The sequence below is a fragment of the Octodon degus genome, unplaced genomic scaffold (assembly GCF_000260255.1).
Source record: "Octodon degus isolate 3935 unplaced genomic scaffold, OctDeg1.0 scaffold00075, whole genome shotgun sequence".
Classification (NCBI taxonomy): domain Eukaryota; kingdom Metazoa; phylum Chordata; class Mammalia; order Rodentia; family Octodontidae; genus Octodon; species Octodon degus.
In genome coordinates this window covers 8,858,246-8,881,800 of record NW_004524651.1, presented here as the reverse complement: position 1 = coordinate 8,881,800, position 23,555 = coordinate 8,858,246, and the positions used below count along the sequence as shown (strand labels likewise).

At 48.7% G+C, this 23,555-nt stretch overlaps 1 protein-coding gene across 10 annotated transcripts in view; it reads left to right on the top strand.

Moving 5' to 3' along the window:
* The window catches only part of Epb41l3 (erythrocyte membrane protein band 4.1 like 3), a 186,649-nt gene that overhangs the window by 81,405 nt on the left and 81,689 nt on the right, over window positions 1–23,555 (top strand). For 8 of the 10 annotated variants that reach the window (XM_023720386.1, XM_023720387.1, XM_023720388.1 and 5 more), the window contains exons 2-3: window positions 18,256–18,428; window positions 22,838–23,035. In XM_023720386.1, coding sequence (XP_023576154.1) covers window positions 18,267–18,428; window positions 22,838–23,035 — 360 coding nt within the window. In that variant the 5' untranslated portion in view covers window positions 18,256–18,266. Of the gene's footprint in view, window positions 1–5,177; window positions 5,199–18,255; window positions 18,429–20,468; window positions 20,782–22,837; window positions 23,036–23,555 lie in introns of those variants that run through there. The other 2 variants (XM_023720385.1, XM_023720390.1) reach the window with 2 other exon arrangements.

Here is a 23,555-nt window from a genome sequence, read left to right as displayed (position 1 = left end):
TTGGAAGATTTTCAGCAAAGAAGTGACAGGGTTAGATTTATTTTCTAAGGGAATTAATCTGGTTGTAAAGAAAATGTCAGCCCCTAAAGAATGTGGAGAGACAGAAATAGAGAAACCACTTGAGGGGTTACTGGAATAACTGGATGAGCAGTGACAGCAGGTTGCATGGAAAGGTGGGTGGAGATGAAGGTGTGCTCTGGAGCGGTGGGGACGGAGGTGTGGAGGGTAATGGTTGAGGTGAAATGTGGTGTAGCTAGTGTTGCAGGGCAGCTTTGTGCACAGGGGTGGGACAAGAAGGGTGGGTGTGATTGGTATTTGTAGAGGTGACCTTATGGGAAGTGCTGGAGTGGGTGAGGTAGTCACACTTGGGATACATAGGATTTGCTGAAGTACTGTGGAGGTGAGAGAACATCGTGGGATTGTTTGGTCCCACTGTCACGGGATGCACAGACTGGCTGTTAGAAAGGACTTAAGGAAGACCTGGTTGCGGGGAGAAGGTTCCAGCTTTCACTTTCATACTTCTGTAGTTTGGCCAAGGGAAAAGAGAGCACAGGGAAGACATGCAGGGAGTGTTGGGAGCTGCAGGGGTTTCTGGGAACCAAAGGGGTTGCTGGGAGCTGCAAGGGATGCTGGGAACTACAGGGGGTGCTGGGAGCTGCAGGATGTGCTGGGAGCCCCAGAGAGTTCTGAGAAATTCTGGAAGTGCTGGGCATCATTTTTAACACAGGATTCAGAGTTGCAGGGAAGATGGGTGGGCTGAGGCTCCTAGACACAGGGTAGATGTGCAAGGCCACAGGAGCCTGCAGCTCATGGGGAATCTGGAGGGCTGTGGTCCATTCACTAGCTCATTGCTACTGGAGGAGTTTGGGGAAAATCACAGTGAGGAGAGAATCAGGGAGTGCTGAGCTTGTGGCCACCCTCTGCACTGTGTAGAGGAGAAGCAAGGGACAGGGAGCTTGGGAGGCCCTTTTCCTACTTAGAATGAAATAGCCCTCCATCTGACCCTGCTGGAGTTCAGCTGAGAAGGACTCCAGTGGAGACCACGAAGGGCGTTATACTCTGTGGCCTCCCTTCCTTACCGTGACCAGCTTTCCTTATAACCAGCGCTTCACAGGCTGTAAAGACCCTGTGCTCCTGGCTGTGGTCATGGGGTTCACTATGGGCTGGATTTGTGAGTGGTGCCTGAAATCCATTGGGAGCCCCTATTGCTGCCACTGCAGCTGTACTCAGAAAGACCTAACAGGCTGCCAGGCTGAAAAGAAAGTAGTGAAATGGGCCAGTGAGATAGCTCAGTGGTCTAAAACACCTGCTTACATGAGCGCGCAGGGACTGTGGTTCAATATCCAGTACCACATGCTGCGGCCAGCCCTGCCTCCAGGGCAGGCTGAGCTGACTATGGAAAAAAAAAGTACTGAACGTGTAGAAGAGGACTTGACAGGTTTTCTGGATGTTTGGGATCAGGTATATGAGACCTTTGGGCCTAAGAGTTGTTTCAGGTGTTTTGTTGTTTTGGTTTTGACTAAGATGTGATAGGCCTGACACCTCTTCTTTGAGCTGAGCAGGACCTTGACTCAGGCTCAGTGAAAGTTGGAGGAGCGGAATTGAAAACACTGGGAAGAGCTGAATGGGTCCAGATTGGGGCCGCCAATGCAGGAGCTGCCGCACCTGGAGCATGTGGCCAGCGGGCTCCCACTGTCATCCTCTCCTGACTGTACCCTCCTCTCCCTCTCCTCCCCCATAGTGCCCCCTTAGCAGCAAGCCCATTCCCAGGGAAGGGCCAAGCCCCACTGAAAAAAAGAGGTGCAGCTGTTTCAGTAACAGTCACCCATGGGGCACTTACCGTGGCAGCAGAGCATGGGTGAGATGGAGCACAGCTTGCTGCGCGCTGCTGGAGCCAAGACCCTGGGAGTCAAGAACTGACCCGTGTGTGCGTCTTCCGAGCACCCAGCAAGAGGGCACATGCACGGGTGAAGAGCGAGGGTGGGGCAAGGTGCCAGCCACACTGCTTGCCTTGCCCAGGCCCTTGACTTTTTATCACTGGCTCATCACCGCTGCCTCCACACGCAGCCCATCAATGGCTTTGGAGCAGAGAGGCTGTCAGCGTCTGTCTGGGCCCATGGCTGCACACGTCAGTGTGCATGACAGTTGGCAGGGTGCTTGTTAAAGGTGTAGCTGTGAGATCGCAGTATCCTCAGCGCAGGCTACAGGGGAGAAGCCTGGGACGCCTCAAGAACTGCCCTGTGCTTGCATCCTGCCCACAGCAGTTCTGTGTGACTGGTGGGGAGGAGCCCAGGTGCCTGCTCTGTGGATGCTCCACGTCCTTGTGCCTAGCTCTAGGGGTAACAGAGCCACAGCAGCCCCGATCCTGGGGTGCAGAGGTCGCCCTTCCCGGCCTGCAGCCCTCGCTGCTCGCCTGCACCTGCAGAACAGTTCTGCTGCATTGTGCACGCACAGGACGAAACGTTAGGCGTGCTTCACACGTGTTCAGACGCGTTATAATTAACTGTTATTTCTACAAAATCCTTAGTTACGATCACAGGATAGCTGCCAGCTTAAAGACTATTTTAAAGAAGTATTAAAGGTGGCTTTGACGATCGTTCATCGCCTTGAGGTACTGTTTTATTGATTCGTTTTCGTCTGATGACAAAAACAATGCTTTTGGAGGGTATCTCCCCAGGCCAGCAGTCAGTTTTCATTGTTGCTGCTGTTACTGTTCTGAAACACCTGAGGCAGGCTTGTTTGAGAAGGAAAAGTGATTTATTCAGCTCACAGTCCCGGGGGCACCAAGGCCTTGTGCACATGGCAGCTCGGCTCCAGGGAGAACCTCGTGGCTAAGTCAGTGGTGCTGTGTGGTGGCAGATTCCATGGTGGCGGGAGTGTTTGTAGAAAATACCACGTCCCCAGGCAGGAAGCCAGAGGGTGCCAGGGTCGTGTGCACAATCGCAGCGGGTGCTCTATCGAGACCTCCCCAAGGAACTCACCCTGGGCTCCAGCTCCAAAGGCCCAGCCCAACCCCAGCTCCGCTGCACTGAGGACCAGGCTCCAGCAGAGTTCAAGCAGAACCAAGCCGTAGCCCAGGCTATCTGCAGCCTTCTCCATTGTTGTAGCCTTGGAACTGCACATGTTGTGTCCCTGGAGGCCCACCCTGCTCTGCGCAAATGGCTTCAGTTGCCTCCCTGTCCCCCTCCAGGCCAGACACAGGCAGACGCTGAGGAATGAGTGTGGCTTTTTAATTTTTTGCCATATATTAAGCTTTTACCTAGACAGGTTTACTTTGTTTTTATTTTAAATAGAGAAGTTAAAGGATTAAAACTAATTTCATTGTGAAAACTCAGTAATGAAAAACCTTATCAACATGAAGTAAATGCAGGCTTACTGGGATAGAACCTTAAAAAGACACACACAAAAACCCCAGAAGGGCCTATAGAGATACTGATGATGAACTGTATTTCAGCTTTTCTTTAAATTTATTTTTGGCTGTAGGACTTTGAGTTAATCTTTATTGAATCGGAAATAGTTGGATTTGAAAATTGAAAGAGTTATTTATTGGCTTACTTAGTTGCCCATTGGAGAAAAATTAATGTAAATGGAGTGTCATGCCTGTAGCTATTCACTTTTTGCACATTGTGTGGGAAACCCATCCCTCATAATCAAAACTTTAGCATACAACTGCAGCGTGGGGCCACTATCCTTTCTCCTGATTCACCTCCAAGACCAGCGAGCACATGACAGCCCAGCCCGGATCCCAAAGCTTCCATTACGAAGCGTTTGAGGCACAAACAGGGAGCCCCTGCCTTGCTTCTGGCTCAGAATAAAATGTCCCAAGTCAGGAATCCCCTCCCTCCAGCCTCAGAGGACACTATTTTTAAGCAAGTCATTCATATGCCAGTGATGAGATCTTCTAAAAACATTGTTTATAGCCTCCATCCATCGTATGAGCCTCAGGATGAAAGCTGGTGCACTACAGAACAATAGCTGGCCTCACATCCGTGTTGAAGAGTGAACAAATTTCACTGCTGTCCCACTGTCACATTATAGCAGGGTCCAGGGGTTGGGACAGCTCCTCATGTCCTCTGTGTGGATCGTGATCCACGCTGCTGTGCGTGCTTAATTAATTGGTGGGTATCAAGGACACCACGCGATAGCTCAGTGGGAAGTCCAGTTTATTAATTTGGCCTTGGGAAACAATAAATACATTAGGCAATGTCAGGATTTTAAAAATTAGCTTACTGGCTTGGCTTGGTGCAGCATGCTTATAATCCTAGGACTCTGGGAGTCTGAGACAGGAAAATGGAAAGTGGGAGCCCAGTCTGGACCACCTCGCAATTTAGGGAGATGTGGGTCAGAATTTTAAAGGAAAGGCTAGGGGCGCAGTTCAGTGTGGAGGGCCTGGGTTCCGCTCATAGTTCCGAGAAAGACTGAAAAGGAGGTGCTGCAGTGGATCCATCGAGCCCGTTCTGCGTGCGGGGACAGTTGAACACTGCTGGCTTGTGCTCATTCCTGCCAAGTGCAGCAGGCCCCAAAGCCGACAAGGGTCACAGGTCAGGTTGAATTGGGATCCCATTTTCCAAGACGTCATTAGTAGACATGTGACTTAGGGCACATTTGGGCTGAAAGAGGCTGCTATATTAGATCACTCACTCATTTAAATATTTAACCACCATCAGTCAGCTGGTAAATTATTGCGTCATAGGACTTTATGAGAATAAAATAGAAACAACAGAATTCTGGGAATTTTCCCATTTTTTTTTTTTATTTCTTGCTGGCTGTAGCTATGAAAGTAGCTTGTTTTCCATATTTCTTTATTGATCTGATCAAAGGTTACTCATACTGAATGAGGCACCAGGGCTCAGCACCTAGACTGTGTTACAGGCAAGCTGTACTGTCTCCAGGAAGCTTCCTTTCCGGGGCCCCAGGAAGGGCTTGCCTCCCTCTTTTTGTTCATTCTCGCTTCATGTCCTTGCGGTGTTGAGTTCAGGAGGCCTACAGGGTGCTGCTCGTAGAAGCTGACCAGGGGGACGAAGGCTTTGTGCCGCCAGGGAACCGGAGCACAGGTCCTCCGTGCCTGAACATCCTCAGATGGCCACCTGAGTCCTACGTCTGGCCTTCGCCCCATGGTGCAGACAGGACCCACACACCCAAGTCGTGAACTCTCAGCAGCAGATCCCCAGCGGCAGCAGTCTGTTGCCCCCACAAAGGTAAAACACGTGGACTCTTTAGTCATAACCTTTTCTGTGATTTTAAAGTCAGTGATTCTGTAAGGCGGATCCATCTCTGAAGGCGCCAGGGAGCTCTTGCGTGGCGGGGGTGAGGGCCATGCAGTCTGCCTTAATTTATTCCTTTTCTGTGGTTCATACTGTGTCTCACAGATGCAGAGTCAGATGTCGGTAATAGAAAAATATGCTCCTGAATTAAGGTGCCAAAGTTATCTTTTTGCTATTAAGTTCTTCCCTCAATGGAATTGGCCAGAAACACAAAGCAAGCAAGCTCGTCCCCTCTCCTCTTCTGATATTAGCAGGAGGCGCTACCCCTGGGCACCCGAGCAGTCCAAGCAGACATGGACAGCGGCGGCAGCCCAGCCCACTTCTCGGTTTAAAGCCCTCGGAGCCCACGGCCTGCCTTTGTAGCAAGAGCGGTTGCAGCTTTGCCTGTTCTGAGCCGGGACCCGCCCTCAGGGCCCGGGAGGAGTTGTTGAGGAGCCAGAAGCAGGCAGGACTGTTGCCCTTTTCTCTGGAAGCAACAACTCTCCTTCAACACCTTTTTGTTTTCTAGGAGAAAAGGGGCAGCCTGTGAGCAAATCCTGAGGCAACACTCTTCATTTGCAACCTCTTTTTACAAGGGAATGGGCTAGGGCTGTGGTGCTTGAAGGCGTGAGGGCTGGGATGATGCCTAAATACATACCTGAAAAAGTAGGAAGGGAAATCGTCTGTAAAGCAAAGTACAGTTTTATAGATGCTTGGATTTGCTGTTCAGCTCATGTTAAGGGATAGCGTGGAATTCTAGATGGCCACATAATAGACACTGTAACTTGGGCAAGCCATGCAGCCTGAGCCAGAGTGAGGAGGCCAGATTTTGTGTGGTGCCAGTGTGCTGCTGTGGGCAGCAGGAAGGAGGACAGAAGCCCACACGGAGCTGCTCCTGAGCGACTGTCCCATCCGTGTGGTGGGGCCGCCTGGGCCTAAGGTGGTGGTTCTCCTGCGCCACCCTGTTCACTGAAAAGCAATAGTGTCACAGAAGTAGAGAGATTATGTCAGCTGCAGATCCAGCGCATTGGGAATGCTCGCTTGTCCCTTTAGGGAGCCATAAGGGCAATATTTGCTAAGATTTCTTTAGAGTTTAGTTAAGAAGCAAATCTATATTTAAACTCTGCCATATACATTGAGGGCATAATGACAGCTTCGTGCTTACAAAGAGTGAGTTATGGTTAATAGTTAAACAGAGAGGATTTAATTCACTCCTTCCCAGATTGAGTTTAGCATAAGGGCTGAATGCTGTGCAGTAATGCCTCTCATTGGTACTCTGAAATTTCCATTTTGATGTAATTTTTTGCTTCAAAACTGAAGATTACTGTTACGGGCTTGCCCTTGGCTAGAAGAAATGAACTCACTGTCAATTCAGAACTCAATTTCAGTGACAGTGAGTGCTAACAAACTGCTGTAAGCACATCTAGCAGGAAACTGAATCAAACCTTTGGGTTAACTCCCGAGAAAAACATGTTACTTCCCAGCGGCCTTCAGGCCTGGGAATTGACTCTTCAGGATCCTCTGTTGTATGCTCAGTGGCAACCCGGAATGCTTGCTGAAGTGACAGAACAGGTAAATTGGGGGTAAACTGCTTGTGCTGGGGAAGAGGACAGTGCTCGTTCAGTGTACCCTGGGCACGGCAGGATCCTGGGTGGACCTCATATCACCAGCAGGATTTTTGCATAGACCACGTAGATAGAGTTGTTTGTAGCAGCCTCCAGATTACAGAATCAGATATAGTCAGGATAAAAGTTCCCTGGGACTCTGAGTCCCTGCCAGACTGTGCACTCTGATGGTTTAGCTCTCAAATGCTCCCCCAAGCCTTCTGCATGCAGAACTTCCCTGTGGAAGGAGATGGGCTCGTGGGCGTTCTGTATTCATGGGCGGATTCCTGTGCGGATGAGTTCATAGCTGTTAGAAGGATGGCAGCTCGTCCTGGAGCAGGCCTTTGGAGGCTGTCCTCACGATCCCTGGCTCCTCCGCCTGCTTCCTGGCCGCCTGCCGGGAGGTGAGTAGACTTCTGCCCTCATGTTCCCGCCGTCCACCAGCAGAGCAGACCCTCTCCTCCTCATGTCCAGATGCTGGGTGTTCTGTCCCAGGGTGGGAAAGTGGCTGATGTCCGACGTGCTGAACGGCATGGAGGTGCAGCTGCTGTCCACCCTCCACTGAGGCCGGAAGGCACGTTCTACACTCAGGACCAAAGCGCCGAGTGAATCTGTGGCAGGTTTGCTTCTCTTGGGAGGCTGGAGCTATCACCGAACGCGCTGGAGCACATCTGTCATAAATACAGGCAGCCATCGCCTTCCCCGGGTCTGGTGATTTCACGAGTCAGTGCTCATGAGGCCGGGTGGCTCCCAGCCCCCTGTGGTGACTGGAGGAGCCACTGCATGAGGACAGTGCTTGATGCCTGGCGGTCGGCGGTGTGCGGCTCCCTGCCTGGAGAACGCAGTGCCGATGGGCCTGAGAGACCTGGCACCTGTGAGCAGGCGGCTTTGCCTCCACCTCTGCCCACTTCCCCGTCTCAGCTGAAGCTGCGGTCAGATCTGACCGGCACCACGTGGAGCCTGCTCCTGCATGCCCCGTCCCTGGCTGGCCCTGGGGTGTCCTGTCGCCTGGGCTCTGCTGGCCTCCGCACACCTACCTCGCCCCTCCACCCTAAAGCTGGAGAGGTCCTGTGTGATCGTTGGGAAGATCTTCACGCGACCTGAAATTCCCTGTTGCATTTAAAACAGAATCCATCTTCACACAGGAGCTGACAGAGACATACGGGCTCTGACCGAAGCAAGATACCTGGTATTTGAAAAAAATATGAGGAACTTTATGTCTCAGTATGTACGCCAGCTGGATTTGGAATTATGAATACTGTGTGTCTCATTAGGGTGGATGCTTACGTTGTCTGTCTGCCCGACTGCTGTTCGGGCATCTGTTCATTGTCTTTCAAGCTGTATTCGTTTTTCTGCTCACCCATACATTGAAACATTTTTAAAATTAACAACAAAATCCAAGAGCCCGCTGAAAATAAGCTAGATTTTCCAACCTGCCAGGTGAGCTTTTTTTCTAACTTTTTCATACTATCTGCGTAATACGTTATTTCAGTGAATTGAATAAAACTTGATTCAATTCAACTTGTTCATGAGGCCTGGCCTCACGTGGCCCACGCAGTGAGGGAAGAGGCTGACCTCTCTCTCTCTCTCTTTTTTTAAGATTGATTGATTGATTTGGTACAGGATCTTGCTACATATCTTAGACTTGTAGTGATCCTCCTGATCCAGCGCAGCCTCCCCAGCGCTGGGACTGCAGGTGTGAGCCGCCACACCCAGTTTCAGTGGCTGGCACTGTGCAGGGCTGGCACAATATGCGGTACCAGGGATCGAACCTGAGTCTTTGTACTTGCCAGGCAGGCGCTTAGACCACCGAGCTATCTCCCCAGCCCTGGCTTTCTTTTGTTACAAGAGTGCTAATGATTGCCTGCCATGAAGCTTTGTGTGCTTAAATATACAGTAGGAGTCTCTTGCTGTTGCTTGGTTTGACTTTTGCAGACTCACTTTTGCGTGTTTTCAAAAAATGCTAATCTAAATTATCACAGATTTTTCCCTATATTGTGGGATTCTGCAGTACTGTACAGTATACGTATGGTGTTAAAACTACGTAGGCTCATGAATTTAGAAAATGGTTAAGAACATTAGGGGCCGGGGAGATGGCTCAGGGGAATAAGTGCTTCCCTGGCAAGCGCAAGGACCTGAGTTCAATCCTCGGTTCCGCCAAAAAATTAAAAATAAAGAAAGAACATTAAAAGTGTTTTTAAAAATATGGGACAGGTTTATAAAGCCCTGAAATATATATAAATAGTAAAATAAATATAGCGGTGCTACTTCGCTGATTTGCTCTATCGCGGGGGTGTCTGGAACATAGCCTCCAGGGTTAGCGAGAGACCACTATAGTCGGGTCGGGTGGAATGTCTTCGCTCATTTTAGGGGACAGAATTTCCTCCGGCCGGTGTTTCTGCCTGTAGGAGGCCTAGAGTTTTGGAATGCCAGAACAGAAAGGGAGACCCAATTCCACTGAGGTCACAAAGCAGTGACAGCGCAGGCCCAGCGCCCAGGCCCCTGGCTGGGCCAGACCCTCCTGTCCTGTCGCGGTGCCATCTTGCGCATTTGTTGTCACTGATTTCCCTTTCGTCTTTCTGAAGTTTTCTCTAACCTTTACTTCCATCTTTTGTAAAGTGAGTCACTTAATTTGAGACTAAAGATTAGTGATCGTTTTTCCATGAAAGGACTGTTTCCTGCGGAGACCCTTCTTGTCCCCACAGACTGGTTACACGCCTGTTTCTCTGGGCTGGGTGTTCCCACATGGGGCGCTAAGACCAGATCGCCCCAGGTGTCCTCTCAGAATGCCTGTCCCTTAAAGTGGAGAGCTGTGGGCTTTTAGCTTCTGCGTTGGCTTTGGATAGTTTTTAAGTCCACGTTCTTGAGTCACTGGCGCGTGGTCTGTTTGGGAGGCCTTCTCCATGGAGAGGGATACCGCTCAGCCCCTAAGCATGGACGGTGGTCATTGGCAAAACCATTTAGGACGTAGGATCTCTGTGGCATGAAAATTCCCACTTTCTGCTTTTTCTGGTCTTGCGTGTTTTCAGAAAAAGTCACCTGGACCAGACCTGGTGGTGGTGGCTCACAGAGCTTGGGCTCAGCATGGCCAAAAAGCTTATTAGAACAACAGAAAAGAAACTGTCACTGTCAATCCTGCTGTTAGTCACAAACAGTACCTCAACTCTTTTGGAGAGACTTAATAATGAGCAGCCCCGGCCGTGAGTGTTTGTCCTTTGAGGAGTGACTGTCCCACTGCTGCCCAAGCAAGACTGTCTGGTCTATTTCTGAGCTGGAAAAAGCAAGAGACCCACTTGCCCCTTCCATCGAGGTCTTGGGGCTTCCCAGGCAACCTCTGGGTAACAGGCCCAGTCTCTGCAGCAAAGCTGGGCAGCGCGGGGGGCGGGCCCCTCATCCTCGCCCCCCAGCAGACACCCACGCCCCTCGGGTTCCAGCCACAGCAGACTGAGTGCCTTGTGTGTGGCTGCTCAGCTGCCATACTTTCTCTGGAGTGGCTGGCACGCCCCGGCCTGCGTGAGCTTTTGGTTTTTTAAACACAAGTGAAGAAATAAAATGGATAAGCATGAAGTGAGCGGGAGCTGGCACTGAGGACAAAGGCAGGGTGCTGAGCAGAGCGGGATGCAGGGAAATGGAAAGGCAGGACTTGGGGTGCAGGTGGGCGGAGGATCCAGGCTACGGATGAACAGGTGCTTGGTTTTAGGCGACCCTGAGACATCCAAGGAGAGCTCTGAAAAGCAAAGCAGATGAAATTTCCATCAAGGCGGACAGCTGACAAGAGAGCAGATTCCCTCACAACTGCTAGGTTTGGAAAGTAGAACTTGGCAAGGCAGATGAAAGCAAGAACGAACCACCAGGGGTGGAGGGGGTAGGGGGAGTCAGGAAAGTCAGGAGTTGCATGCTCAAGGAGAGTTGAGAGAGGGGACGCCCAGGCAGGGCCGTCTGGTCTGTCTGCGGCCTGTGGATGCCTGGGGCACTCACTGGTACCCTTAGCAAGGTTTGCAAGAGTAGTGGGGAATATCCTGACTGACAGGGAAGATAGAGGACATCTAGACAGAGCAAGGTGCGTCCTTCTAGAAGCTCGGCTCTGAAAGAAGGAGAAGGGTAGGTGGGCCTGCATGAGACGTGGCCTGGGAGACCCAGAGCAGGTGGCTTTGGTTTTCTGTGAGTGGTAGTTTCATTTTGTTTTGCAATTATAAATACACTAACAAGGGGTCCTAGTGAGAGGCATGGGGACTCTTCTGTCTCATGTTTGATGTTTTTTAGCAGACTGGTGAACTGTATTTGGTAGTACTAAGTTCTTTTGGTGAAGTTCTACAGGCCTCCTTCCTCCTCTTCTATAAATTAGATGAAATGTAAGTGGGCTGGGGAGGTTGCTTGTGGCCTAAGTACCCGCCTGGCAAGCACAAGGTCCTGGGTTCAATCCCCTGTCGCAAAAAAGAAAGAACTATAAAAGGGGAAAAAGTTGATTTTGTAAATGGACCCTCATAGGCAAGTAGCGCATAGTAAGAGCCTTTCTTTTTATGAAATGTGTTGTTATTCTGTAGGAGAGCTATCAATGCCAAAGCTGCATAACAAGCATTTTCTTTCACTCGGTGCTCAGTTTGTGTCTTCTAGTAACAGCCCATGCAGGAGACACGGGAGAACATGAGGGCAGAAGCGCAGTCCCCGGCTCTTGGGGAGACGAGACCCTCGGGGTGCTGGCTCTCTAGGCCGAGAAGGTGGGGCGCACTGCTGTGGGTTTTTCTTCTTCCTCTTTTGGAATGAAACTTTAGGACCAAAAGGGAGCAAAGCTCGACCAGCTTGCTGTGACCGCCCTTCGGGGGCGCACTGGGCTATGAGGGCTCGTGTGCGGGGCTGCAGCAGCACGGGCCAACAGCATCCTGCCGTCCGTCAGGGCAGTGGTTTAGTGAATGCATCCCTGCGAGGGCAGACTGGGATGCGCTTGGTGCTTCTCTAAAAATAAGGCACTTCTTGCTTTCAGACGAGCCCTTGGGGACATGCTTACCTCAGTGAGGTGAATTCAAAACTCAGAGGGCACAGTTTTAATCCAAAGCTAAGTGTTTTGTATCACTTTCTGTTTGGGAGTGTACTTTGCTTCCAATAACCCAGACAATCAGCTATTAGTTCGGCCCAGGTAAATAAATCAAGACGTAAGGGAACCTTGGAAGTAGACCTTAGTGAGTCAGAAAGGAAAAGGTATGATTTGAGGTGGCACAAATTGTCCAAGAAAGCAAGGGATGAGCACAAGGAACAGAAAACCCAAAGCGATGTAAATAGCATGGAAACCTAGTGTAGAAAATATTTTGAATATCCCTGACTCAAAAACTAAAATGAAAGAGCCGGTGAGATAGCTCAGTGGACTAAGCACATGCCTAGGTGAGCGCAGGGACCAGGGTTCGATCCCGGGTGCGACCTGCCCTGCTGGCCCCACCCCTGTGCATACTGAGCCAGGCCACTGAGTCTGGGTGTGGTGGCACACACCTGTAATTCCAGTGCTGGGGAGGCCGAAAATAGGAGAATCACCGCCAGGCCGAGCTGCATAATGAGAACCTGCGCTAAATAAATAAATAAATAGACAGACAGACAGACAAACTTCTTTAAAAATAGAAGCTGTGGAAACCCAGATACCAGGAGGGTGAGATCTTCAACCCTGAGAAAGAGAGATACCAGGTTTCAGAGCAGCACAAGGTGGATTGGTAGTGGTGGACTCACAGATTTTAGCAAAAATCAAAGCTGTTCCTCAGCTCCGGGGCTACCTGCAATCTGGAATTTATCCTCATAAATTAGTGTTCTAAATTTCTTACTAAGAACCTAATTAAATAACTGATACATATCTGTATCTATATATCTATATCTATCTGTATAAACATGGACACACTTATAAAGCTTACTGAAATGAGTTCAAGTTAAAATGCTGTATTCAGGTGCTCGATTTTAATTGTTTGCCATCTAAAACATCAGTTTATTGCTTTCTTACATTGGCACATGGGCAGGGGAGTGTTGAATTGAATTTTCTGATCTAGGCCATTGATACTGTTTTTTTTTTTTTTTCTTTTTGGTACAATATAAACTTATGACCCTTTCAGATACATGGAATTGGATATCGATTCCAGTGAGATCCCAGAATTAAAAAGCCTTACATTGCGAAGGATTGTCGCTTTATTGTCTCTCAGTAGCCATGAAAATTTTATTAACATTTATCAAACATAGCAGTAGTTTTTGTTTAGTATAGTATTCCTGTAGCAAAAAGCAATATGCCAAGGAAATATGTGGCAAAAGCAGAGTTTTTTTTTTTTTTTTTTTTTTTTAAAAACAGGGATTGATGTGCTGTGATCCATGCAGTATTATGACGGGTAAGGTATTATGTAGAATGTTCATAGGTAAAAAAAAAATACTTGAATGCTGATAGGTGGGTGTTGGGCTCCACCGCTTGCCTTTTCATTCAGTTTGTGTATAGCTGGCTTTCTGACTGAATTAAAGACCAAGGCAAGTGCACAATGGCCTCGTGGCTGGAGGCCCAGCACCAGGGCCAAGTCGGGGTGCTCCTCTGTTCATTTCTCCTTCCATCTCATGTACCAGTGGTGTGTGTTTTAGATTTCTATGATAATGCAATTTGATAATGTTTTGACTAAAAGTTTAGAATACACTGATACGAGATGTATATACGTCAGCTGCTTTTAAAGGGTCTTCTGTGTTTGAGGAGTAGTGAAGTGGCTGCGAGGAGTCCAGGGAGGGGTGACAGACGCGTTGGCTCAGAGGCAAGATCTCAAGGTTTCTGCTCCAGCCGCACCCTGTGCCAGGCTCTCCCCAGGGGAGAGCGGAGCCTCAGCCTCCGCATTTCTGGTCCACAGCCTCTGTCTTACTGACAAGGAGGCAGGAGCTGCCAGTGATTGGTATTCGCCTCACGTCATGCAAGAAACCTGTTTGCTGCTAATGAAGTTCATGTGTTATGCTCATACGGCTAACGCGTAGATTTTAAGATGAAATACACTGAAAATTTTAATGTGAAACAAGATTTGCGCTTTTTATTTCTGTTTCACCATATAGTTGGTGAATTGCATCTATGATTTGCTGAACCATTTGTAATAGCAGCAGCAGACAATCCTGGCAAGATATTTGTAAAACATGGTAAAATGACCTTGATGATGCACAAAGTTCTCTGAAGGATAAGAAAGTAATTTAAACACAACAGCTGCCACGCCACAATGCAAAGATTGAGCACCTTTTTAAAAAGTGATTTTTCTAGTTACTTGTTTTACTTTTTATACTTGATTTATTTTACTTATTTTTTTGTTTGTTTGTGGTACCGGGGATTGAAGTCAGGACCCTGAACTTGCCAGTGAAACGCTTATTCTACTGAGCTATCTCCCCGGCCCACTATACCCATGATTTAATGACTCTGATTTATTATGTTTAATAGCGATTCTGTGAAACACCGTTTCTTTCCAGCTCTTTTTTGGAGGAAGGCTTTCATTGTACTGGTAAATGCATTAGGCTAAAAAGACCAATAGTACTTTCAGGGGGGCTAAATTACTGAAGGTCATGTTCTGATTTTCCAAATTGGGCAGGTAGAGAGATGCCTGTCACCTTTTCATATTCTGCGTATATGTATGTTGTATTACATCAATATGTAGCTTGTATTTTATAAAGTTTTGCCTTTTAGGGTCTTCATTCCAGCCACTTTAACTCAATTCTGTGTTCTTGGCTATAAAACATAGAAATACCTCTTTACACATTTAAGACATTTTTATAGCTAAAACTGTACAGAGAAATACTGCATCTTTAAATGTAAATGTATGAGAATAAATGAGGCTGACTTTGCCATGTTTTCATCAAGTAATTATGGAAATTTTCACATGCTATGGTGGCCTTGGGTGCACTGGGCTAGAAACATTGTGGTTCTCACCCTGGAAGATAAGGTAGCAGGTCGGAGGAGAGGAGAACGATTACCACCTCTGACAGGCTGGCAAGGGAAGCAGGACCAGCGCAGGACCCAGGCAGGCCTCCAGGACAGCCCTGGAGGAGGGGGCCCTCACTACTTAGGGCAGCGGGAAGTTCTCCTGCATCTCACAGACCCGGAGGTGAAAGCCGCGTGGATTAGAAACTGGAGGCAGGCACTGGTGGCTGCCCCTTGGGGGCTAAGCAGGGCCCAGGTCGGGACACCCCCTGGTGGCCGCCCTAATGGGGTTCAGATTTTACTTCAAGTGCATCAGGAAGCTATTGGAAGAAGGTAAGAGAAAGGGACAATGCCGGGGTGGCAGCTGCAGTCCTGCTTGGGAAGGGACATTGCTACTGACTGCATGAGGAAGGGGCAGAGATGAGGACCAAGTTTGGGGTGAAGGGCTCCAGGGCTCCCTATGAGTCTTGGGGGCAGTAGAACTTGGCCTGGGTGCCCTGAACCCAAGTCTGAGCTAAGGAGAGGATGGGGCCTCCGAGTGGCAGTAGGATTCAGACCCTGGAGAGTTGTGTCGTTGGCCAGGGAGAAGATAGGCGAAAGGAAGGAAAGCCAGCCCAGAGCTGGGTTTGCTGTCATTTGGCTGCAGGTCGATGCTGGGTAGTAGACATGTGTAAGGCATGAAAGTGATTAAGACACATGGTACATGTTTGCATTGTTAAATACTGTAGTAAAAACCACATTGTCATGAACTCTCAGAAGCCTCCTGTTATGGGTCAGCTTAGCACAGGAACCAGATCAAAATCCAAATTGGGATTTAAAACAGCCTTTATTACTGAGCTCAGGACCAGCAGTCAGTTCTCACACAGGAGAAGATAGGGACCCCTAGCCCAGGCAGCAAGGAGTTTTTAAAGCAAAAAATCACATGATGAAGGGGTCTTTCACAGTTCAGCGATGTGTGTAACCTGCCTGTGTGGGGGCTTGTTGAGCAAGCTGTTTTTACAAGATACATCCTAAGCTGACTATGTTTACAGGAATTAGATTAGGGAGGGGAGGGAGACAGTTACTCATTACTAAACAACCTTAAGTAGAGGGCGAGAACACATTCCTTAGAGTAGATAACAGGAAGCATAAGGGAACCTAATAGTTTTCCACAGTTATAGTGCAAAATCCAGTTGACCCATAACACCTCCCCTTGCTTTGAACACCCTTATCCCATCATTCCTGCCACTGTTGGAGGCTGTCCTGGGAGTCCTCTTTCATGAGTGTCTTCACAAGGTATGATTAAAAAGAGATAAAACAACAACCCGTGAATGCTGCTGCCAAGGCCATGCAGCCGAAAGACAGGCCTGCGTGTGTTCTGGGGAGCACATTCTCCGCTTGCTCACAACCAGAAGGATTTCCAGCCTGGCAAGAACAAGGGGTTCAGTGTATTCTGAGGGAATGTACCAAGGGGCATCCCGGAAGTGTCGTCTACTGTAACAGCTTTTTTTTTTTCTTCTGTAAGATGTTCAGGGTCTCACTAATAGATCGGACTCCTGTTTACGTTCTCCTAAGAGCTGGAATTACAGGCGCATGCCACCACACCCAGTCTCAATTGCTGTCTCAGCGCGCCCTGGGGTTGAAGCTGGCACGGCAGGCCCAGGGATCGAACCCCTTGCCCCTGCCCCAGCTTGCAGGCACTTTAATCCACTGGGCTATTTGGCCGCCCCTTGCAACAGCTTTCTTAACATGAACTTTCACCATACTTTGTGAATGAGAATGAGTAACCCAAGAGCCAGGGAGAGCCGCGAGTAAGGTGTGTTCAGAATCCCAAGACAGAGACGTGGGCTGACGGCAGAATCTCATCCCTGGCTGGGCTGGTGAAGGGTGCAAGAGGGGGAAGAGTGGGAGATCTGTCCATCTCAGAGTTGGCCTAACAGAACCTGGGAGTGGCAGAGGAGAGAAGCGAGGTCAGCAGAGTTTTAAGCGTCTTGCATGTGGTCCTCAGTACCTGTTAAATTGAACTGGCTTCAAATTGATCAGCCCCCTTCCCCAAGCTGAAATTCAGCTGTAGGCTTTGAATGACACCTACAAATGACATCTCCCTGGCGTGCTCCCTGCAGCCCTATGGACACACCAAGAAAATGAATGTTTACTTTCTAAATTTGCATGAAAGTCCAGAATGAAACATAAGAAGAAAAGAAGCAAACGTACCAGTTTTATTTGGATTGTGCTCCCTGGAGTTTGCACAATATTTAGACATGCTTTGGGCCTCTCCGCACATGCCAGGCTGATGTTTCTTTTATTCGGAAGGAGAAGTAGCGGACACTGAAAGCAGTGCCCTTCCTAGGAAGCACTGGGGTGGCATTGGTGCCTGTTGGTGACGTCCCCTACTCTTCAAGTCGTCAAGCTCTTTCTGCTGTGTCGCAAGGACAGGCACGGAATGAGGACTTGCTGTAGTTACCAGCTTTACTTTGCGTAATTCCATATTCTGTCAGTGAGTGCAATGTTTTCTTACATGTTACACGAGATACTTTTGCTGTAAAATAGGGCAGTCATATGACATTTGTTTTTTGAGGTGTTCACCACACATGCAAAAGATATGACTTAGAATGTCACCTTGTCAACTTGGCATCAGAGCTGTCCTAGTCTGGCACAAAAATCTGTTTTGAAACACAGTGTCCTGTGTAATAGAGAAAAAGTAGTAGCAAGCAGGCAGTTCTTAGGGTGCAAACCTGCAGGGGCTTCACGACAGCGTGTGCACCCCAGGGCACCGGCGCCTGTCAGGACCAGCACACCACCGTGCTTGCGTGTGAGGCCTGTAGGAGGCGGGGCTTGCGTGTGAGCTCTGTTTGTAGGAGGCGGGGCCTGCCGCGGGATAGCGCACTGGAAGCTTTGTTAGAACACCTTTTGGGATCTGCAACATACTCATCTGTAGTGTTCAGGAAAGCAGGAGGAAGCCAGGGAGCAGATGAGAATTAATTTTGGAGCAAGAGGAGGAAGGTTGCTACGCAGGGACTCGCAGGCATGGCCAGTGCTTGCCACGCCCCGCAAGAAGCCACTGCTGCAGTTGTGGTTCCGAATTCAAAAGGAAAAAGGAGAATTAGAAGATAGCAGATGAGTGAAGCGTTGGTTCCTAGAGGAGGCCATAGATGCAGGGGTGAAAAGAAGAAGAGACAGAGGAAGGTGGAGAGGAGTATGCACCACTATGCTTTTCTCGCGTGCCCCAGGTATTTACTCATGTACGTGCATGGAAAATTCATGTTCATGAAATTAAACAAGTCATTTAATTATTGTGACATTTTGGAAATGTCCTTCTGTGGCAAAACCCCAGTAGACATCAGGTGTAATCACGACAAATCGAGTATCGCCCACTGCTGGTACCCCCCCCTTGCGTGTACCCCAGCGGGTCACATCCGGGTGCCGGGTCAGTGCTGCTGGGCTCCCTGGGTCACTAAGGGCAGCCCCCACCCCCATCCCCAGAGGTCGTTGCACTCGTGACACCAGCTCTGTCCTTGTTTTCTGCTTCCAGAACAATCAACCATGACGACCGAATCAGGATCAGACTCAGAATCCAAGCCGGAGCAGGAGGCCGCGCCCCAGGAGGCAGCAGGGGCGCAGGGCGCGGGGGCGCAGGGCACAGAGCCCCAGGCACTGGAGCAGCTCGAGGGTGCTGCGGCGCACAGCACCCCGGTGCACAGAGAGGTGAGCATCCGTGGGGGGTTCAGGGCGCCCGAGCTGGTGCGGCTTAGACTCAGAGCTCTGGGGCAGCTCAGGGGGCCTATCGTCTGGTCAGAGGAGACCTCGTGGGATTTGGGGGCTTCGCAGCACATGACACTCTGCAGCCTTGCCTGGCGAGTCCTTCGTGTAAGATGTCTAAACTGACCCCTAAATCTGGACCAGAGGTGCTTGGGCCCGTCCGGGTTTGCTGGAAGGGCAGACGGCATCCTCACAGTTTAAGTCTGCTTCTGGCTCTTGCTTGATTGGAATAAGGATTGGGGACAGATTTGTTTTTCTCAGGCATTGCTCTGATCCTAGTATTACCGTCTACTGTTAGTGGATGTTCAAGTAGGTCTCTGCCCCGTGCACACATCTTTATTTTCAGCTCTATTTTCCATGCATTTTTAGTTGTCAAAGTTTTCACTCAAAGGACTAGGATAGAAGGCATTGGTAAAGCACTCGATAAGTGCGTGGGAGGCCCTGGGCTGCCTTCCCAGCCTCACCTGCACAACGGCAGTTGTTTTAAAAATAAATGATAGTTTATGTCCAGGCCTTGAGAGAATCCGTGCTGAAATCTCTTTTGTCTTAAAACTTCAAAATAGGTATATGCAACATATATATTCTTCCCCCTTCTGTCTTTGTTTTCTCTTTTCCCTCATCCCCATTGTTCTTTCCTTTCTAGCAGTGTCTTTCCCTTTCACAGTGTCTATTGTACCTTTTGAATTTCATTTACTCTTCCAGGCTCTCACACTGGGAGACAATACAATACTAAGACAGTTGTCTTGATTGCTATTGGTTCGTTGAAAGGAACAATTAAGGCTTAATGTTTGATCAATTTTGCATGCCTGTGTATTTCCTATCATCTTGCTTTGAAATTCTGTATCATTTTTCATGGTTTTTTTTTTTCCTAATTTTTAGTTTCTTTTTTAAAAAAAATTGAAAAGCACAAAGACCTCGAGGTAGGAGCCAGCGTGCTTCAGAGCGCTAACTCATACTGCAGAAACCCGAATCCCTAGGGCAGCTGGTCGCTCGTGGCTGGACAGTGTTGCGAAGAGCCAGAACTTCTAGGAGATACTGAGAAAAGAGACGTGAAGTCAGCCGAGTGATGCAAAGCCCGGGAAGCCCCGCCGCGGGGAGGGGCACCTGCTCCTCGAGCTCGAGGGACCAGAGGACTTTCTTTCTTTGCCCACAGCACGTGCAGCTTCTGCCCGTTGACGGTGTGAGCCGCCTACAGCTCCACTTCCTCAGTGGCTGCTCTGAGCTCCTCCAGCATTTTGTGTTGCAGGCTGAGGCAGCTGGCCTGGCCTGGCCAACAAAATCTAAAGGTCTGATGCTGGTGTTGTTTTTCTGTACTTTTTTCTTTTTGTGAGGTAGTGACTGCTCTGTTTCATTGTGTTTTCTTTAATCTTCAGTTACTTTTCTCATTCTCTGCCATTAATTCTGAAAGGACTGAAACGCACGCGACATGACAGAAAAGCATGTGCCGGTAGACGTGCTGCGTGCACAGTGCTGGCTCTTAGCAACGGGGCACGGGGAAGCCCAGCGTTCGGCACTTCTGTCACCTGTGAGCACCACAACGCTGCACGCTAGATGCAGCACACACTACGTGACATAAGCCAGCGCCCTCTCCTCCTAGGACTGCTGCGCAGAGAGAGCTACGTGAGATTAGGTGCAAGCCGACAGACACGACCCTGAGTCAGGGTAGCCCCAACCCTAACTGTAAGCATACAGGAGTACTGCTTTGGGGGACTGGCTGATAGCAAGCAGCTTTTATAAGTAGCCCTACACTCTAACCTTAAAAACTACACTATATTAAGTGCATGAAGCAATAACATAGCCACTTATTACCACTGTCAAGTATAAAGCATGCACCTTACGCGCTGTATGCCAGCAACACAGTCGGTTGTCTGAGCAGCATGGCCGCAAACGTGTGAGCACTGCCTTGCACTGTGACATTACAATGGCTGTGATGTCACTAGCAAGTAAGAACTTCTCAGCGCAGCACTCCGTCTTGGGGGACCACCGTCGCTGCATGTGGTCGCTCTGGTGTTGAACCAGAGCATGCTGGAGTGCGGTGAGGCGGAACCTTATCTTCGGCAGTCAGCTGTGTGAGACGCTCCCAGGGAAATGCCCCCGAGCCACGCGAGGGAGCGGTGTCCACTGCGCAGGGCGGAGACCTGAGTCGGTCCTGGCTCTCCCAACCGTCACCAGACGCGTGTGGGCTCTCGGGCCTCGAGTTGTCACTCGTGTACAAAATGAAGACAGCAGAAAAGATCATTTCTAAGATTCTTCTGTAGAATTCTCTGCCCCAGAGTAGAAGAAGCCAGTTATATTGCAGGTAAAATGAAATATATTTTGGTACATGGTGATTACTGAAATCTGAGTTTGGCTGCAGTTTTGAATTCCAAGGGTCTTAAGTTTTGACCTGGAGAGAATTTGGTAGGCTCTCTGGAGCTGACTCTCTTCCTCTGCAGTGGGAGTAGTGGTGCCCACATCTCAGCTGCTAGGAGGATTGAATGGGATGAAGATTTGCTAGAACCATTGATGCTGATACTTTTTGCTTACAGTCTCTCGCAGTCTACAGTGGCCATGCCATTCGAGTACTCGATCAGCTCTTCTGGAGCTGGTAGAATTGTTCTGAGCGTGTGTGGTCAGAGGCTCAGAGCTCCCATCATCCTCTAGGTGCTCCTAGAAATGAGAATTGTCTTTGCTGTGGTTCAGGGTGCTCTGGAGTAGATGTTTCAGTTACCCTTCTTCTCAAACAGACTCTTATTTAGTACAGGAGAAAAGAAATGTTATATTCCTGAATACATAAAAAAAAGTTGATTTTGGGTACAATTTAAATTAAAATGTAGCTGCTGTGCACCTTGCCTGTGAAGAAGTGAAGGTAAAAACTGTGTTTAAATCTTACATAAACTGTAGTGCGCCATTTGTAACGTGTGTCCCAACATGCATTATGCTTGTTCATGTACGAATCCAAGGTTACCAAACTTCCCCTTAATCTATCTCGAGGGAGCGTTAATGACAGTTTAATGGGTTTCTTCTGTCTCTTATTTAATGGTTTGATCAGAAAGAATGCTGGCCAGATGAGACTGGGCCACGTTACCAGAACAGGTTTCCTTTCATGTTGTTGGCTTGCTTTCCCTATAGCTCGTTTCTTCACCTGGCTGGGTTTTGGTCACTCAGTTTTCTCGTGGTTTGGTCTCATAAGCCCAACAAACTGGTTTCATTCTTAAGAACCTCCCTGTTGGTATCTGGAATTTGTGGATAGTGGAGGAAAGGACGCTAAGCAATGCGTGGATAGAGATAAAGAGAGAAAATATGGAAAAGGCAGAAATTAATAACTGAAACCCAAAATGCATGCACCAAAATCAACTTTGTGGTTCTAAACCGTAGTGATTGGTAGAAATAAAAAGCTGAAATGATAAACCATCAATACCTTAAGAGCCCAGAACCGTCAGCACCAGGTGGGTAGTGTGCTGTTGTAAGAAGCTGTGTTGTGCTTATTCCTGCTTAGCGTCTGTCTCTGTGTGGAGTGTCAGTGTGTACTTTCAGAGTAGTGGAAAGTTAGTCTGGCCACACACAATTAACACTACCACCGCTGTAGATACTTATAGCAGAAAGAGGGAGAAAAACCGGTAGACAGCAGTGCACAAGGAGCTGTCCCGGAGGTCCCGGGGACTGAGCTGGAGTGTCCTCTGATCTTTTGAGTCCATGCAGGACCAGGCTGTTGATATTCGAAAGCAGATTAAAGCTTTGGGACAGATTTGATCTGTTCTAGTACCAGCTCATTACCGTGAAGAGAAGCAGTCTGAAGGGATTACTGTGGATGAATTTCAGGGCTGCGACTTCATTGACTTGATGGAGAGCTAAGTCGCACACCTTTATAGCTGTAACATGACTGTAAGGATTAATACTTGAAGCCCCTTAAGCCTGGAACCTTCCCAGGTACGTCGTAAGGACACGGATGGGATGGCTATGCCAAGTCAGGGAATGTCGAAACCTGTGAATTATGAAAATAGCATGCATAAGATACCATCCAGATGATTTATTCTTGAGGCCTGTGATGTCTTTAGAGACTCAGGAGTCAGTTTTCTTTGCTTAGTGAAATCTTGAGTTAGCATTTGCTAACTCAGTGCTTTTAAATTAAATCCTGGAGTCAAGCTGCAATGAGGCCCTACCAGTTCATTTAAATGACAGGCGTCACTCAGGTGAGACAGACGTAAGATTACGTGTATGCGGATGTGGGTATCCACTTCTAATACCCCCCTGACACCTCCTGGCCCCTACAGAATGGAACGCAGACTGCTTCCCGAGTGCTGGGCGTTACCTAAGCAGCGCACTACCTCTTTCCTGTCTTGCAACGAAAACCGTTCCTTGTTTACTCTTCCCAGGTGTCCGACAAAGAGCCGGAGTTTGCTGCCACAGCTGCAAAACAGCTCGAGTACCAACACTTTGAGGAGGACAAGCTCTCCCAGAAGTCATCCAGCAGTAAACTCTCCCGCTCCCCGCTAAAGATCGTGAAGAAGCCCAGAAGTATGCAGTGCAAGGTGGTCCTTCTGGACGGCTCGGAGTACGCTTGTGACGTGGAGGTGAGCGTGCGCGTGTGACCTCGAGAGCTGGGGGTGCAGGCGCCTCACGCCCGAGATGTGCTTTTCTTCCTCAGAACACTAGAAAAGTACTTGCGCCAATTTTCTGAATGCAGAATTATTTCTGATATGAGCAGGAGAACAAATCACTAAAAATATTGACACTGTCCCCAAAATACTTACCATTAAAAGTAAAAGATAACTTAATATCTGACACTTTCCATGACAAGAACAAAAAAATTGGAGTCTAAGAAAAGTTAATACTCTGCTATGGACTATTATTTCAATGAATTTTATCGTTTCTCTTTGCATAACTTAGGACCACATCACTTGGTAGAAAGTTACAAATTCTGCCCTGAGTAGAGGTGGTGAAGTAATTTTACATGCTGTGGCCCCTCCTGGTTCGGAGAGCGGGTAGTTTTTTAAATGCACGTGGTGGTGGACATTGAGGTTGGGTTATGTAAAATGGCACCTTTGGGCTGGAGAGATGGCTCGGTGGTCTAAAGCACCTACTTAGAACAAG